Here is a 19,280-nt window from a genome sequence, read left to right on the forward strand (position 1 = left end):
GTTTCAAAAAGGACAAAGATGCAACCCCTTCATTTGATGACGAGAATTTATTACAAAAATATTAATGTTAATGAAATACTTATACAAAAATATTCATATTATCTTTAATAACTTTACAATAAATGTTCAAAATGATTTTCTGTGATCCTGATGCAGATTCGCACACGTTTCATAACAATTGCAGCCACTTTTCGTAATGTTTGAAATCTCACTTTCAATGTTATTTTTCAATTCATCAAGTGTATGAGGATTATTTTTAAAAAGTAAACTTTTTAAATACGCCAACGGAAAAAGTCTGCTGGTGTAAGATCAGGGAATCTTGGAGGCCACAACCCTTTTTTTATATCCAACAATGACCAAAATTTCCCACAACATATCCAGCATTTAATTAGCAATATGACACGTTGCATTATCCTGTTAGAACAACCACTCTCATTCGTCTAAATTAACACGGCATTAAGCTGTCCGATTAAGTTGCGATAAACCACACAATCTACAGATCTGTCAAAAAATAAGGGCCCTATTATACAATGCTGGGAAATCACACACCAAACACCACATCACGAAACATGTGAAAATTTTGAGCGCTCTATATTCTACAGTTTTGGCTGTTAATGTAGCCATCTGAGTAAAAATACACCTCTCACTGAAACAAACATTATCCAAAATTTCAATACTGTTATCATCAGCAAGAAAACAAAACCGACGGATAATACTGTAAACGTTTTCCATGGTCTACTTCTTTCAGTTCTTGAATGACACCAATGCGATTGTAATTTTTTAGTAGCAATGAAAGCTATAGATAGTGAAAGCCTAGCTTGTGAAGGTTAACTTTCCGAGTGATTTTCTGGGGGAGCAAGTAAAATGTTCATTCACGTCCTCCAGAACTTCTACTGTCAACAGTGAAGGTTGACCTATGCTTTTCTGATCATGTATACATTCCCAACCTCACAAAATCTATTAATCAAATGTGATATTGATGACATATTAGGATCTGAGAAATTAGGAAATTTTATCTGAAACTCATCGTTCACTTGTTCATAAGATTTATAGGTGTAGTAAGTCTCAATAACACATGTTCAGCCTTGGAAAATGACAATAGTTTTACGACAACACAATAGAGATGGTATAGAACCAGTGCATAAGAAGCATATTTTCAACTGTTACAAGTTGCTAACTTTGAGTACAGTGTTGCCAACTGACATGTAGGAAGAAATAAAATTTACCTATGCGTGACTTCTACCTTCTTAATCTTAGGGTTCCGTCCTTTTTGAAACACCCATCATAAGTACAAAATTTCTATTATATGGCATCATATATAACTTTTTAATCCATGCTATCATAAATAAATCCACAAAAAATAAAATAAAATTGAGAATATATATATATAAAAAATGAAAAAATGCAAATTTAACAAAACAACATAAGATCTGAACATAAAAGATAATTATCAACTAATTTTTTTACATATGTTAAAAAACATGTATTTTAACTTCACAATTATTATAAACCACCATAACAAATAAAAAATATGGTATTTAATAGCTTACGAAAAAATGAAATATGCTTTACATCTTGTCCCAAATATTAGGATATTAATTACAAGGTGGTTAATGTGTTTCATAATTAGATTTGTGTTTAAAAATTCAGTAAAAATTTCAAATGAACTGCAAAACTATTTAAAATCATTAATTAATTAATAACACAGTAAAAAATTAGCAAAATATCAACATCTGTTATCTACAGTTAAATATCAATATCTAATTAAAAAAAAATATATATACATGTATTGTATACGTGTGTCTGTATATGTATGTGTGCGCATGCATACACACTTGCATGTGTGTTCTGTTTAACCAGATAAACTGTTAATACGCTTTATTATTAAAAAACAAAACAAAAAAAACAATATTTAAGTAAAATTACATTGTAATAATTTAAATACAAATACCCAACAAAAAAAAACAATAGGTAAACCAAGAGAGATAATTAAAAATTGTATTTGTTTACTTTAATGGATTACCTTATTAACTACAACTAAAACCAAATTTCACAAAAAAAATGAGTTCTCCACAAATGTTTTTAACAAGAAAAAACTCAAAAGAAATCAGAATTCAATTCAAAATGCATTAAAAAGCAAACAGAATATAAATAAATTAGGATTGCATAATTTTCTATTCATTATAAACATATACTAACAATATTTATTAGTAAATATGCATTAGTTAATTGTAATTAATAACAACTGATAAAAATAATTATAACAATTTTTTATACTGTTAATATAAAGGGTATAAAAGCAAACACAAAATTATTTGACATACTTTGAGTAAGTAATGTCATACTAGAAGTAGACGAGAGAAGAGATGTATAATCTGAAATAGCAAAATAAAATTATTTCACTATTAAAAGTGGATTGCTTAAAAATAACACATAAAAGAATAACAGATCTGAAACCTGTTACGCTCAAATTAAATTACATAAGGTAATAATACTTACATAAGTGCAAACTAATAGAGACTTATGGTAATATTTATTAAATCAAATTTAATCAAAATATTAGTTGTAATTTGCAACAATGAGTTATAATAATTATATAGTTTTACAATTTTCTCCCTTATAAAGTGGTTATACATCTTTGATTGGATATATATATTTTTTCAATCAATTTGGCTGAAATTTCACATCAGCTTTTATAATAGGTTTTATTGCAATGTCATATGTAATTACAGTTACTATCATCCAGCATTAAATAAAAACTTTATAAATATCCTGTAATGATATGACTTAGAGATAACTGTAAATGATGTGAACACCAATTGGATTCGACAGGATAATGTGGACTTAGTTGGCGAGTATGATTATTTAACTACTTGTGACATGTTTTTTTATGAGAGATGGTTTTTTGTGGATATCCCTATAATCTAATTATTTACCAGGCTTAAAAATCTATCAAAGAAAAAATAAAAAAACTGGTAAAGTATGAGCTCTGTTCAGAAAATAACCGAACTTTATTTTTTTAATTCTTAATTTTACAGATTATTGGTCCCTTGTCATCTTCAAAGTACTCCCCTCCCCTATTCACACACTTTTCCCAGCGGTGTTTCCACTTCGCGAAGCAGTCCTGGATAGCTTAATTTGAAATGGCCTTTAAGGTCCATTAAGAACTTGCTTTAATGCCATCAATCGTCTCAAAACAGTGTAGTTTCATCACTGATATTTATTTCATAAATAAGAAAAAATCACAAGGAGTCAAGTCTGGTGGATAGGGAGGCTGAGAGAGGACAGTCATCTGATTTTTGGCACAAAATTGATGAATTGACAAAGCTGAGTGTGCGAGCGCATCATCACAGGAACTCAAGAAACCTTAAGTTGTCTCGCTACAACTCTGGGTCTCTTTGCAGATTTTTTCAAATAATTGTTGTAAAACATTTTGATAGTATGCATAGTTCACTGTTTCACCTTGAAGCAAGAAATCAAAATCCTCATTCCATTAAAATCGAAAAAAAAAATAAATAGAGAGCATCATTTTTACATTGGATCGAGGATTCTTGGAGCATGGAGATCCATTGTGATGATGGAACTTTTGTCTAGATGTCACAGCAGTAAATCCAGCTTTTATCTCCCATTATGATACTTTCATCATGATGAAATCGCCATTGACCATTTCATCATGATGAAATCGCCATTGACCATTTCATCATGATGAAATCGCCTGTTCAAGAAGTTGTTGACAAACGTCTGATTGATGTTCTTTCTGCTCTTCATCAAAAAACAAGGAACAAACTTTTTCCTCAACTCAATGCATATTCAATTTTTCAATCAAAATTCATGGCATGTTCCAATTGAGATGCTATCTCTTCTGCAAGTTCTCTGACAGTCGATCAGCGATTTGCACACACCAATCGTTGATTTTCTGAATGTTATCGATTTTCCAAATGTTTTGAAAAACATAAGTACGATAAGATCTCTACACAATATATTTAGTCATTTTTTTTTATATAACAGATGATCAAGGTTGTGAGCAGTTTCCATTCTATTTTGCAATTATAAAATTATATATGTATTATAATTATGTAATTAAATACATAATTAATAGAAAAAACAAAATATCGTATCTTTACTGAGGTTCAAAATTAGTATTACTATTTTTTTAAATTATCACCATACCATATTGAAATCAAAGATTGAACATTTGTTTATAATATTTAAAAAAAACAAATAAAGCCATTTTCTTAAATAACTGCTCATTTTTAATTTTTGCAACAAATCAATCAAGAAAAGCTTTTTAGTTTCATGTTAACAAACATATGAATTTAAATAATTAATTCCACTATATTTCAAAGATTTTGTTAAATACAATTTTGAACAACATTCTTTACTCACTCCAAAAAAATTTTTGAATGACCACAAGTAAATAAAAATTTTACTAATTAATAATCTAATTAAAAAAATCTATTATTACAAATATTAAATATAAATACATAAGATTATTCTAATACAAACCTCTAGCTGCTTTTTGTTTTAATCCCTTAACTTGATATAAGTATTTTGGACTTTCTGGCATACATGGAATTGCCAGTCCACAGATCATCATAAGAACTGCATATAAAGCAAGAAGATACGGCCATAACTCTTTAGTACCTATATATTAAAAAAAAGGAAAAGTAAATAACCTTAACAACTGAGTTTTTATCTAAATTTTAAAACCAGTAACTTGTTACTTATAAATTATTACTTCAATAAAAACCAAATATAAAATTATGCAATTATAAATCAAATTACTGGATGAGTTACTTATTTAAAAATTACAAATATTTCTGAAAGTGAATTTTACAATCAGTTAACTACTGTCAGATTCATTTGATGAGACTTGTAAATTATCGGCTTATTACTAAATAATTATTTGCCATCTCTGTGACAGAGTGGTAGCATCCCTCGGCCTTTCTTACTAAGTTCCCGGGTGTAAATGGCAGTCAGGCACTTTTCATATGCTATAAAATTTTTATTTCCATATTTCCATTAACAACAAGCTTTTTATGAATTAATTCATCAAGGAAAAAAAAATTATACAAACTAAAAATATAGAAATATTGTAAAATAGTGTAAAGAATTGTAAATATAATCTAAAACTACCAGATTTTATTAAGCCTACATGAAATAACACTTCGAAAATGGATGTTTATTGTATTAAAATTTGTCTTCATATCATTATACATTGGATATAATTGGGCGAGTAAGTTTTTTAGTTATCATTATATTTGTATTAATTATAAAATTAAAATAAATGTGGTAAAAACTGCAAGATGTTTTGAAAATAAATTTTTGTTAAATAACATTTTGCCTACAACATAAATAAAGGCCATTTAAAAAATAAAGAACGATAGAACATAACACTGACTTATACAACCTCTCACCAATGACTTTTTACTAAGAGTAAGTAGTCCCTTCTTATATTAATTCAGACTAAGTTGCATGATTATTACTACATTATTTAGGATTTAAAATACACAGAGAAATAGAAAATCCTTCCAAATTTGAAGTATCAATTTGATTTTTAAATGTGTGAAACGTTCAATGTAGAAATTTTATAGGCAATTAGGAATATCAATGAAGATGAGATTATATATAAAAATAAATGTTATATATAAAATTAACTGTTAGGAAACAGTGTATTGATCAATGAAGGAAGACTGATGTTTGCAAGTCCTGTCTAAAAACTGAAGAATTGAGGCAAAAGAAAAAAATGAACAATAAAACTGACTGACGATTTACTATTGACAGTTTGGATTATGCTAACTCAATTCCTCAGAGTTTGAGATATCTTCATTGAGAAACTTTACTACGCATTATGAATACCAAAAAATATGGACAACGGCTTCTTGAATATTTTATAAAGAAGGTGTCTGCCATTAACCTTTCATCCAGAAGATCCCAGGTTTAAATACCAGTCAAACATCAAAATTTTTTCCCATAAACTACTTTTTCTTTTTTTTGTTTAGCCCCCCAGAACCACCGAAAGGTATTACTACTTCAGAGGATGAATAAGGCTGATATGTATGAATGTAAATGAAGTGAATTCTTGTACAGTATCATGTGGACCATTCCCGAGATGTACGGTTAATTGAAACTCAACCACCAAAGAACACTGGTATCCACGATCTAGTAATCAAATCCGTATAAAAGTAACTGCCTTTACTAGGATTTGAACCTTACAACTCTCTACTTCTAAATCAGCCAATTTGCAGTTTACTGCTAGACCAGCCTGATGGGTTTCATAAAGTACTGATTAGTAATAAAACTGCTGAAAGAAAATACCCATTAATAACAGATCATTCAAAAACCCTTTCAAAACTAAAAAAAAAGTTTAGCATGTGAAAAAAAAAGTGATGGCTAGTTTTTTTGAAAACTGAAAGACGTAAATTTCATACCAAAATGATTAACAATAAAAACACAGGCATGCAGCTTAGATTCACATAAATAAAAATAAAAATAGTCTATTAACCATTAGTATTGTTCTGTATTATGATTAACACACCTCCACTCAGTTGTAATAACTGAAATGCTTCTTTAAAAATCTTGGCAAGAATGCTCATTTTATTCAGCCCTGATTTAGTTCCTAATGATTTTAATTTATTTTGTACACTAAAAAAGGCTTTACACAACATTCAATTTGGAATTAATGAGGAAAAGATCTTGTCACAGAGTAGTTAATTCTAACACAATTTAACAGAAAAAAAAACAAAGTTTTGTTACATAATTTATACAAAATAAAGGCTTTTTTATGTAATTATAATTTAGAAATTTATTACAGCCAAATTTTCTTTAATTTTTAGGATGATATTTCTCATAATAATTTCAAAAATATAATCTTTAAGAAAAAATATATATACATACCAAGCACCCACTGAAGACCCATAAATTGTGAAAAGACCACACCAAATGTCAAACCTAACGGACACAAAACACCCATACCAGCTCTAAGATTTGATGGTGCTATTTCACATAAATACATAGGCATTACACCCGTTGTCACACCTAAAAAATATTTTAAAAAATGCTTTATTAAAATTACAATTAATAAATTATTAACCACAACATAATGTAATGGACGCTAAGTAAATGTAATAATGAAAGACAGTAAAATAAAATTTATAAATGTCAATCAATTTAAACCTACAGAATATTAAATACTAAGATACAATCACATGTATTATTTTATAATCTTTGTACCACAAAAAAATAACTTACAAAATAGGGAATTAAAGAAAAAAAATGATTAACCTATCTTGGTAAAATATAAAGTAGTTTTTTAAAAATAAAACACGCATGTGCGTGCGTGTGGGGTAAAATCAATACTTTTAAACTGAAAGTTTGCCTTAGTTCAAAAATACTAAAAAAAATTATAGAAATTTCTACAAGATGTACATAGATATATGTGCTGCCCTATATTAAGATTAACATACATCTCTCTTGGTTGGCTCAAAAGATATGCTAATTAATTCTTAATATAACAAAAATATATTAAGTTATCTAAAATTCAAATCAATTCGGATTCAGGGCTGGGGGCCAATTAAACAATTTCTATACAACAGTTTTTGCCTCATATCTTGAAAACCCACTGACCAAGAAAGTTCAAATTCATCGCAAATATCTGGCTATGTATACCAGCTTTGGCCTGATTTTCAACCCCATCAGACAAGGGGACATCGTCGTTCACATGTTTCAGTATGATTTTAGCAGTGTTAAAAAATATAGGCCAAACTATTTAATTAAGTAAATAGTTATTCTATTAAATAAACTCTGAATTCCCAAAATACAAGGGGGCAAAATGGGACCTCTATCTAAAATATCAATTTTTTTATACTTAAATTTCCAAGTTTGAAAATCCAATTGTATCTAATCTTAGGGTAGAGGGGATTGGAAAACTTTTTTAAAACAGAAAGGAATCCTATGGGATCTGACTCAAGAATTTTAACAATTTTTTGAATTTTTTTATAATTTTTAATACCTTTATGTTTTTCAAGTAACGATTGTTATTAAAAATGTTATATGAGAGAGCTTAAAAGTAAGGGAGAAATATGGGACCCAAATTTTTATATTGATTTTTTTTCTAGGAATTATACTCTAAACATAACATTATTACGATAAGATTTGATCAAGAGGATCAACTGGGACCCAAAAATGTTTACTAAGAATTTTGATTTTTTTATTACTAGGGTAAAATTTCCATTTGATCAAGGGATTAAAATTGGAACATTTTTTTACTGAAAATTTTGGTAATTTTTCACATTGTATTCTAAATCTGTATACTATTATATAAAGAAGAAAAGGTTTTTGTTTGTTCAGGATAAACAAAAATAAACTATTCGCTCAATTCCAACCAAATTTTTACCCATGTTTCTTGGCGCAAGTGAGATGGTTTATGGATATATTTAATATCGAAAAATTATGTAGTAGTGGAGATTTGCCAGCTGGAGACAAACTTTAATAAATTGTGAACTGTGAGTGAGTCTATCACTGTGTACACTGGGTTTGAATTGAATGATTATAAACATCTAAAAATCAATTTCTAGATTTTTTGAAATTCCAAGTTTCAAGGGTTAAAATGGATTTTTTAATTTTTTTTTTGAAACCCTGTTATTTTTTTAATTTCTCTGTAACAAATGAAGAATCAACCTGATTTTTGGCGAATGAAATCTTCATGTCAATAAACTAATTTCTAGATTTTTGAAATTCGTCCTTGAAAGGGGATGAAAGGTAGAAAAAATTTTGAACAATGCTTGTAAATTTTCCCAATCCCAACTGTAGTAAATAGATTTGGACTTGCAAATACTCTTCAGATAAATATTTAAAAACAATTTTTTTTTTTTTTAATTTTAATTTTTTTAGGGATGCAAAAGTATATAGAGCACTGTTGCTCAACCACCATAGCAACTGCCACTATTACTGTTATGTGTGACTGGCTGCACTTGCTTCCAGTTAATTGACTAAAAAACATAAAATAAGAATGGTACGGGAAATGCAAGTAACCATATAGTGCAGGTGAAGCTGCGATGGGGGAGCTAGTATTACATAATTAACTCATTAACTTTAAAACTCTTAGGCGTATATTAAATAAAAATCTGTCAAGATACAGCTGGAAAAGTTATGCAATTTTTTTACTGGCTTTTTTTTAAATGGTTGGGTTTCATACTAATCAGCAAACACATTTCAAGAGAAATAACCAACAGGTCGTTAGTTAAAATAAAATTTCAAGAACATGAGGGTATAAAATAATAAAAACATAGTTATTTGCTAAAACTTATGCTTAATTTATAAAACTTTTTTTTTTTGAGTAACCTATTTGTTGATTAGTGATATTTGTTGTTAATGTCAGCAGAAATGGAATAATAAAGATTACTGTACTCGCTGAACTATTCATAACAAATAGCAATAAGGGTTATTTACTTACATATAGGCATCGACAAAGGAATACCGCTTTTTTAATTAGCAAAAAGTAATCTTTATTTTAAATGAAACATGAAATTTTGCCTTCCTTGTAGGAAGTATTGTGATCACAAAAAATTTCGGTTTACAAATTTCAATGGAAATATCCATTTTGACCAACCCCATATCCCTTTTGACTAGTTTCATCAGCATGATGACTGTATGTGCGTATATATCTCGCATAACTCAAAAACAATTAACCGTAGGATGTTGAAATTTTGGATTTAGGACTGTTGTAACATCTAATTGTGTATCTCGCATTTTGATTGCGATCGACTGGATCAAAAGTGTCCAAAAAAGCCAAAAATTTGGATTTTGGACTTTTTTTTACCTGCAGTAGTAAGTCGTAATTGATAACTTTTCAACAAAAAAAAAATGACAAGTGGTACTTATTTTCATTGATTTCAGTTATAGCCAAATAAACCTTGAATTAATGAAATATTTAGATCTTACAAGGTGAAGGCACATCGGTTCAATCAGACTTCATCTCCTTTTTTTAACTTTTTTTTTTTTAATTTAAATATAGTGATTTATTAATAATTATTAACCTCTGAGTGTAAAAAAAAATACTATAAATAATAATTCAATAATAACAATAAAAAAATATTATGAAAAAATATCAGAAGTTATTAATGAAATAAAATTTTATCAACCTTTAATTTAAAAAAAAAATGTGTATATGTAATTTAATAGGAGTACAAGGAAGTCATGTGGTATCCACAATAGATTTTTTAAATTTAATAAAAAAAAACTGAAGATGGAAATTCAGACTTGTAGCCCATCCCATACAGTGAGACTAAATTCAGGGAACATACAATTTGCTTATACACCCACAGGGCTGGCTTGCATTTCTACAGATAAGGCCACACCACCACACTCCTTATAAGACGATCCTGAGCAGGGCCAAGTGTCAGTAATATGTTACTTATCAAAGAAATCGCTTTACCTCCAGCAGAAAGTTAAATACAGCCAGTGATTACCTCAGATTAGGACACGATCATGCTTGTAATCTTTTATGAATCCTGTATCACACATCCCTCAGGCAGGGATATGTTTCCTTGTATTTTGGCCTTGATTGGCAATTGGAAATACTAATTAGGTGAAGAGGAATAAATTTTACTCATAAACCCACAGTGACTAGTAGCAGGAGGATAACTTGTAGCCTAGCAAGATGACAGATCCCTTTATCAAGTATACTGCCTGTAAGCGTGTTGACACAAATTAAATGCGGCAAGTGGTTGTGGTAATGCAATCAATATGAACTGGGCAACAAGACATTATATAAATACCAAAATACCAAACGGCTAAATATACGTTTGTCATATATGTGCCGTAATGTCATCTGCAAAGTAAAACAAAATGTACTAATGTACATTTTAAATGTACATCAAGGTTTTAATGTACTCTAAAAAAAAATTTTTCCATAAAAAAAATAAATATATAAAGTTTATATAATATTTTAAACAATAAAATGCCCTTACCAGATGTAAGACCTATAAGAAATCTGGCTATTAAAATCAATTCAACATGTAATGTAGCTTCAGAAAGTACGAACAAAACTGCAGCAATAATACCAATAGCACCACTGAATAACAATGCACCCTTTCTGTAAATAAAAACAACAATTAACTTTTCTCCATTTCATTTCCCTTACTACAGTCATTAACCACTAATAAATAGCAACTTCCAAGTATTGCGGCAAATTGCACTAACATAATGAAAAACTTGCACGATCAATGTAATTAAAAGTGCTTTACATAGTTAAAATACATAGTATGTATAATAAATTTTCGCATCTCTTCAATTTTCAGGATGTAAAATATTCCAATGATATTCAGGTACCATGTTATAAGGAAGATGCAGTCAGCTTACTTTCTTACCAACAACTAAAAATTAAATTAAAATGTTTAAATTTCTTTTTACTCTTCCATGAATTTTAATAGAATAACAACGTACTCTTGAATCATAAAAATTAAAAAAGAAAAGCTTTATTAAGTAAAATCTTATAACTCAAACCAATTCCAAAAACCTTACAAAAAAAAAATTAAATTGTATAAAGAAATGTGTGATTTATATATATATATATTAATAGTAAATAAAAAAAAAAAACAACAACAAACCTTCCAAGTTTATCAGCCAATAAACTTCCAGCTAATGATCCAATCATACCACCAACTAAATAAATTGAAACTATTGTTGACCATAGTATATTCAATTGTGCTTGTGTTAAATGGAAATCATACATTATTATTAAAGACTCATTACACCACTGTTTTATTATCTGCAAAATAAAGAAAATAAAAGAAATTATTACAATTTTATTTAAACAATAATAGATATACAGTGTGTATTTGCCAAAATATAGGTCAAATTTTTTTCCTACATTTTTCCCCATAAAATGGGAAGCCGACTTACATTCAGATTTCGTAGTTTTACATTTCTATATTCGTGATTGGTGACTTAATACAGTTTATATTTATAGTAATAATTTTACTTTAAATTATTATTATTAATAAAAATAATTAATTAATGAAAAAGATTGGATCGATAAGTATTTGGTAAAAAGATTTGTTTAAAACGGTCTGGTCCAAAACTTAGGTATAACAAGGTGATTTTTTAGTCCTGTTACCCAATTGTTAATGTCTGGTAATTTTTTTCTATGAAAGGGAAATTTTGTTTTGTGACATGAAGTTTGTAGCACTACTCAACCGGTATAGATACGGCAGTGTTTGTTGATTCTCCTTGAGCTGTGTAAACTTTTGTGCCGTTTCCGGTCATGTTACAAAAAGAATGTCTTTTACCATAGAACAAGTTTTCATTCTTGAATAATATTTTGCTATGAAATCGTACAAGAGTGTAAAAGAATCATTTCAAATTAAATTTGTTGGTGTTCCTCCGCCAGAAAAATGTAATTTCTAGGCTAGCAAACAGATTTCAACATATGATAGAAATCAGTGTTTGCGACAGAAAACGTAGTGGTCGACCAACTCTCTTGACAGATGGCATTTTAGATAATGTGAAAACAAGATTGCTCAATTCTCCACGGAAAAGTTTACAAAAACCTTCCACGCAAGTCGGTTTGTCATATCGAGGGTTCAGAAAGCCGCTAAAAAATTGAAATTGTATCTGTATCGTGTACGATTAGTCCAAGAGCTTCAGCCTCCAGATTTAACCAAGCGATTGCAATATTGCCGTCGGTTTAGGTCTCTCATAAACTATAACGGAATCAAATTTTTAAACACAGTGTTCTTTAGCGATGAAGCTTGGATCCATCTCGATGGTTATGTGAACAGTCAAAACTGTCGAATTTGGGCGGTTGAAAATCCTAACGCTTTACAAGACAAATCTTTGCATCCTGAAAAAATTGGTGTGGGGTGCAATATCTCATCATCGTATAGTCGGACCCGTATTCTTCGAACAGACAGTAAATGGTGAAGTATACAGGAATATTGTGTCCCTCCTGGAACCTCAAGAACGGTATTGGTAGTTTCAGAATGACGGCGCTACATGCCACATGTCTCGAGAAACCGTGGATTTTATGCAAGAGTTCTTTGATGATCGAATAACAAACAAAGGCTTATGGCCTCCAAGATCCCCAGACCTCAGATCTCCAGACTACTTTTTTCAAGGCTATATTAAGTCCGAGGCCTTCAATAACAATCCTCTTACTGTTGATGAATTTAAAGTCAATATTAAAGACTTAATCATGAATATTTCCAATGAAACTCTTAAAAAGGTTTCTGTTAATATGATGAAAAGAGTCCATGCGTGTATAACCGCAAGGGGTGGGCATTTTGAAGATATTCTTTAATAATTATGTAAGTAATAGCTTTTTATTAAATCTCTTTTGTAAGTAACAAATACATTTTTTTATTCCACCTAAATTTCCCTTTCTTAAATTACATTTAAAATTGGGTAACAGGACTAAAAAATCACTCTGTAGAAGACAGCAATCCATGTTAATATTAGATGCATTCAGGGGGTCATTGACTGAAAATGTAAAATTCTAAGTACAAAAGAAAGACTAAACACAGATTTAGTTATAATATCCTGGTGGTATATGTTCACAGTTAAGAGATTTTTTATGACATTATGAACAAACCTTTTAAAGATCTTAAAAAAAAAATTATAATTGTAGGATGTGAAGAAACAGTCATCAGCTAAATCCTACAGGAAGAATAAAAAACCTTCCATGATCTTATTATGCAAGTGGATTATTAAATCAATTTAACTCGATAACACCAGACAGCATTAGATAACGATTTGAAAAATGTTACATTAAAAATAATTAGATGAAACTGAAGATATTATTCTGCAGGAAGAAGAATCAAATAAGGAAAAAACATTTTATTTGCAAACAGCAGTAATGATGATGATAAGCATCAACTCAAGTATATGTGTGTTGTGAGTAAATTTTTTTTTACGAAAATATAGAAAAACAATCTAAATAAAAATTTAAAAATTGCAATCACTATTACTTTTATAAAAATATTTCTTACTAAAAATATTGATCCAATTTCACATTTTTACTTTCCCCCCTATCACAATAGCTTTATAAGGGAACATATTGTAATTGGTTAAATTTGGGCACATGTGGTTTTCACTGGATCTATATGTTTTGACAACTACAGAACCCAAAAACTGAATAAAAATGTTCATATGTACATACATCTGTGTGTTCAGTGTTTCACACCTTACATCTCAAGAACTTCTTAACCGATTTTGACCAAACTTGGTAAGATTGCTTCATATATGTGGCACTGATGCCATTAAATTTTCAATTCAAAACGTCAAGGGGGGTTAAAGGCTATAGAGCAAGGTCAACCTCAGTATCTTCAGATTTCACCTAATTAAGGTCTTATTTTTCTTAGGCACATTTGTTAATTAAAAAGATAATATTGTCAAAAAAAAAAATTGGTAAATCTCATCCCCAACCCAAAAAATTCTGTAAATAAACTAGCAGCTAAGTGGGTATAGTGCATCATTAGCAGTACCCCCTCTTACCATAAGGAGTGGCTATGAGCTGCTACACAGCTGCTGGTAGTTGTCTGCTATGTTTTAATGTCACAAGTAAGCGGTAAGATAAACGGATAGTATTTAAAGTCGCTGTTAGCATTACCATACCTGCACGACTTAAATACAGTAAGCACGCATGTTTTAGTTAGAATCATTAAATTAAATAAACAAAAAATATTATATTTACATAAAATTATAAATAATTTAAATTAAGTTTTGTGTGTGAAGGCCATTCATCAGAAAAACAGCATGGCAGGAGAGTCCTACAACTGTGTTGTCAGTTTTTTTTTATTACGATTGCAATTTAAGAATGTATAATAAATTATGAAATTAATTTCTTATTTGCACAATAAACATATACCGTTTATTGCAACTTTTTTCCTGAAAATTAAATCAAAAAATGGGAGGGGGTCAACATATATTCACACAACTATGGTAATTATTTTATTTTCAAATGATGATTGTTGAGGTTTTATCTGATATGTACTTCAGCTATTTAAAGGAGAAAAGATAACTATTGCCTTGTTATTTACTTCCTTTTTCAAGCAACTGCAGACTTATCTTCCCAACTACTGATAAGATATGATTTTTTGTGCCATAAAAAACTGCCAAACCTGTCTGGGACAGAAACCCAGGACTTATTTTATATGAAAAGCTTAGAAACTACTTTATTATTATTGTCATTAATATTTTATACGTGCAATATTTCTTTGATTACTTTAACAAAGTATTATGGAAACAAAAAAATTTTCATTATAAATATCTAAAAATATTAAAGCTAGTCAATTTACTGTTGTTTCTATATCGAAAACATTTTGCACTTCTTTAGTTAAAAATATTAATAATATGTACTGGAACTGTGATAAAAATATGTCCCAAATTGATCAATTTTTTCACATCATTTCCTTCACAACATGGAAATAACGATAAAGAAATCAACAAAAAAAAATAAAAAATTAGCAGATAATGACAAACAGGAGGACATAACAAACATCTGTTTTGAGACTCCCCTAAATATTTATTGACTGATAATATTGTCTGTGATAATAACAACATATCTTTTATATATGTAATACTTTCAACGTTCAGTTTATTCACATTCCGCATCTTCAGTTATCTGTTTATGTATTCTAATCTTTATTTTTCTCCATAGCATTTTCAATTATCTCATATTTTCAAAATACTATCACAAGATTTGTTCCTTTAATTTTTATTTAATATTTTACTGACCTATCTAACGTTCAATAATTTTTTGTAACAATATATTTCAAAGGTAATTCTAACTTTTCATGACATTTTTATTCTTTTCCTTTATATATAACACGTCATTATGCAAAATATTTCCAAAAATTTCAACCTAATTTTAAGATTTACATCTGATATAAGTGAACTTCTCTACTGCCTGAAAGCTCTCTTTTGATTTTAATGACTTTTTTATCCGTCATCCACAATCCGCAAAAGATTGCCGCATTTTTACCAGATGAAAGCAGAATATTCAATGATTTTATGTTGATCATCTTAAGTACAATTTGAAGAAAAAATTTTTGTTATGAAATTAAAGGTTTACAAGAAAACAAATTATTTCTTAAGGAATAATATCATAAATCCCTGAAATGTATAACAAAAGGAAATTATTTAAAAAACTGTTTACCCAGACAATATTGTTAGTATTTTTATTAATTAATTATAATTCTAAGAATTATGATAATAAAAGTAATATATATATATATATATATATATATATATACATTCATGAAATGCGTAATATATTTACATTACTTTTGTTAGCTATAACAAGTCAAACTGATTAATTATTTTGTTTTCTATCTTTATTTTTTTTTTAAAAATTGATAATTATACACAGTAGAATTACTATACCCATTAACTACACTAATATTAGAACTTGCTTTTCTTAATCTTCTAATATTTATTATAGTAACCTATTTCGTGAGTCACGAGTTACAATATACATCGTGGAATCAACTTTGAAAATTAAAAAAACAAAGATTTTAACTAATCATCAATTTTATTTGCAGATACTATTTCTTATATTATTCACTGTTTACTGTATAGTTATCGACATAGTACTGATAATATATATATTATATAAAGATAAAACAAAATATATACTAATTACAATCATCATAACATAATTTATTTTTATTAGACGAACGAAGTTCATGGTTTCAGATGATGTTATCTTACAAAAAAAAAGGCAGACTGATATAGAGAGGTTAGGTTATTACAAGTTTTTTTAATTTTATATAACTTATCACATACGCACATCTTAAAAAAATAATTAATATAACTTAAGGAAACTTTTTATATAAAATCTAAAATAATTTACAAAAATTTGTCTTTCTACTTACATATTTCGATAAACTGAAATATGTATTGAACTGTTTTTTTTTTAATTTCTTACATTATTTGTAATGTAAAAAAAAAGAAAAGAAATTTAAAAATCTAACTATATTTATTTAAAAATAAATCTTTACAATGACATAATTTTCATCTTAGATGATTTTTCTTTTAACAATTTAAGGTTTTTACAAGGAAGGAGTACAACAAAAAAGTGTTTTTTACTATTTTAGGCTATTTATCTTTGAGGGATGTTTTCCTTTTCTTTCTTTTCATTTTCCTGTTCGGTAACTACGTTCAGATAATACTTCAGAGAATGATATGTATGAGTGTAAATGAAGTGTAGTTTTGTACATTCTCAGTTCGACCATTCCTGAGATGTGTGGTTAATTGAAACCCAACCACCAAAGAACACCAGTATCCACGATCTAGTATTCAAATCTGTGTAAAAATAACTGACTTGAACGCTGGAACTCTCGACTTCCAAATCAGCTGATTTGGGAAGACGTGTTCACCACTAGACCAACCCGGTGGTTTTGAGGGATGTTTTCCATTAATATTGTAATACACTAATGTTTATACTAACAATATCCTATAAAAAAATATCTGAGATATACAGAGAATGGACATGTTATAAATAGATTCCTTTTTTTTTAAAAATCAAATCTTAAATTTAAGCAAATTCTTATAAGATTTTTACTTTCCCAGTGAATATAGCCAGAATATTAATGATCATATCAAGAATGGGTTATTGAATTTTTTTTGCAAATCTTTATGTTTTAGGGTCAAACTAGTTCATTTATATTTAAAAAAAAACATATGCACATAATGTGTACACGTAGTATTATGTTTATGTCACACAAACACTACTTACGGACTTATATCTCAGAATTGACTAAACCAATTTTTTTCAAATTTGGCTCAAATATTTATATACATAAAGGGCAATGATCATGTTAATTTTTTCAAAATTTGTTAAAGGAGTGGAGTGATATCATGAAAAAATATTGTTACTACGATACATACATAAATAATCCAAAAATTTAACTCCCACCTCTTAAAATTAAAATATAGGCATTTTGTTCTCAGTTCTATTTCCTTTTGGTTTAAATATTTTTCACAAACGTTTTGAAAGTTTACACTTCATATATAGAGCTAACAAGAAATTTTTACAATTTTTTTTAAATTTTAGACCCTAAAAATAAAATGCAGAAAAATTTTTTTTTAATGTAGCCTCTATTGAAAGGAGTGTTTAAATATGGAGAAAACTTTACTTACGAAAATTTGTTGAGATTAACTAATATATGAATACTTTTTTTAGAAATTTTTCTTAAAATTTATTCTCCACCTATAAAAAATTTTTTTTTCTGTTTTTTTGGCTCTTTTTAATTTTTATTACAGAAATTTTTATTTGTATTTTTCTTCATCACTTAATGGCCTATTAAAATTAAATTGCTTTGGGACCTATATTATTTTCAAAATCCAAAGTGGGAAGAATTTTTTTCATTACTTTCAAGTTATACTTTATCGAAATAGCTGGAAAAAATGCAATACTTTGCCAAGCTTTTTATTTTTGCATCAGTCATCCATTTCATCCAATTTGATTAAATGTCCTTAGCCTGCATTTCCTAATCACAGCTATCATCTGATAGATAGTTTTACATTTTGTCATAATTTCCAATCATCTTCTGGAACCTAGTATTTTCCTTTCCATGTTTTCAAGTTTGTTCATTTTTCTATAGACTGAGACTGTTCACATTGTATTTTTTAATTCCTTGATTCTTACCACTGTTGCATAACGCCTCAATTTTCTCTTTTTGAGATTTGTTTCTTGTTATATATATTCTTGGTGATTCCATTATACTTTTGTAAGTTTTGAGATTGGCTTCTTTGTCTAGTCCATTGGGCTACATTACTTCTCCAAGAAAGCTGTCAATTTTGCTGTATCTTATGTTAGCTAAGGTGTTTGATTGGATTTCTAAAAAGATTCTTTTAATATTAAAAAATGAGAACAATTGTTGGGGAAGATCTTTTAGATCTCTATTTAAAGTTATTAACAAAGAAACTGAAACATAATAAGGTTTTTTTATTTTGGGCTAAAATATTACGCTGTGTAAAGTGAGAGAATAGTTGGGTCTGGTTTCAAAAAAGTGAATATTGTTATTTATACTATTTTTCCTTATCAAAGGTTGCAAATTCAAATAATGCATACAAGTATTAAAGAATATATATATAAAAAAATACTTACAGCTTGAGGTGTGTTCATAACCCCAATATTGTAACCAACAGGTAGAGAACATCCTACTGTAGTTACAATACCAGCTAGTGCTAAAACCCAGGTGCATTTACCACTACGTTCCTAAAAAAAACAAAAAAATAAATAGAATGAATAAAAAAAAAAATCACCATTTTAGGAG

At 28.4% G+C, this 19,280-nt stretch overlaps 1 protein-coding gene across 4 annotated transcripts in view; it reads right to left on the bottom strand.

Moving 5' to 3' along the window:
- The window catches only part of LOC142334156 (solute carrier family 2, facilitated glucose transporter member 1-like), a 151,563-nt gene that overhangs the window by 27,941 nt on the left and 104,342 nt on the right, over positions 1–19,280 (bottom strand). For 3 of the 4 annotated variants that reach the window (XM_075381939.1, XM_075381943.1, XM_075381942.1), the window contains 6 exons: positions 19,112–19,222; positions 11,610–11,770; positions 10,971–11,095; positions 6,898–7,038; positions 4,507–4,644; positions 2,325–2,375 (listed from right to left, as the gene is read on the bottom strand). In XM_075381939.1, the coding sequence (XP_075238054.1) occupies positions 2,325–2,375; positions 4,507–4,644; positions 6,898–7,038; positions 10,971–11,095; positions 11,610–11,770; positions 19,112–19,222 (727 nt within the window). The remainder of the gene's footprint in view (positions 1–2,324; positions 2,376–4,506; positions 4,645–6,897; positions 7,039–10,970; positions 11,096–11,609; positions 11,771–19,111; positions 19,223–19,280) is intronic. The other variant, XM_075381944.1, reaches the window with a different exon arrangement.

Source organism: Lycorma delicatula, chromosome 13 (assembly GCF_047948215.1).
Source record: "Lycorma delicatula isolate Av1 chromosome 13, ASM4794821v1, whole genome shotgun sequence".
Taxonomy (NCBI): domain Eukaryota; kingdom Metazoa; phylum Arthropoda; class Insecta; order Hemiptera; family Fulgoridae; genus Lycorma; species Lycorma delicatula.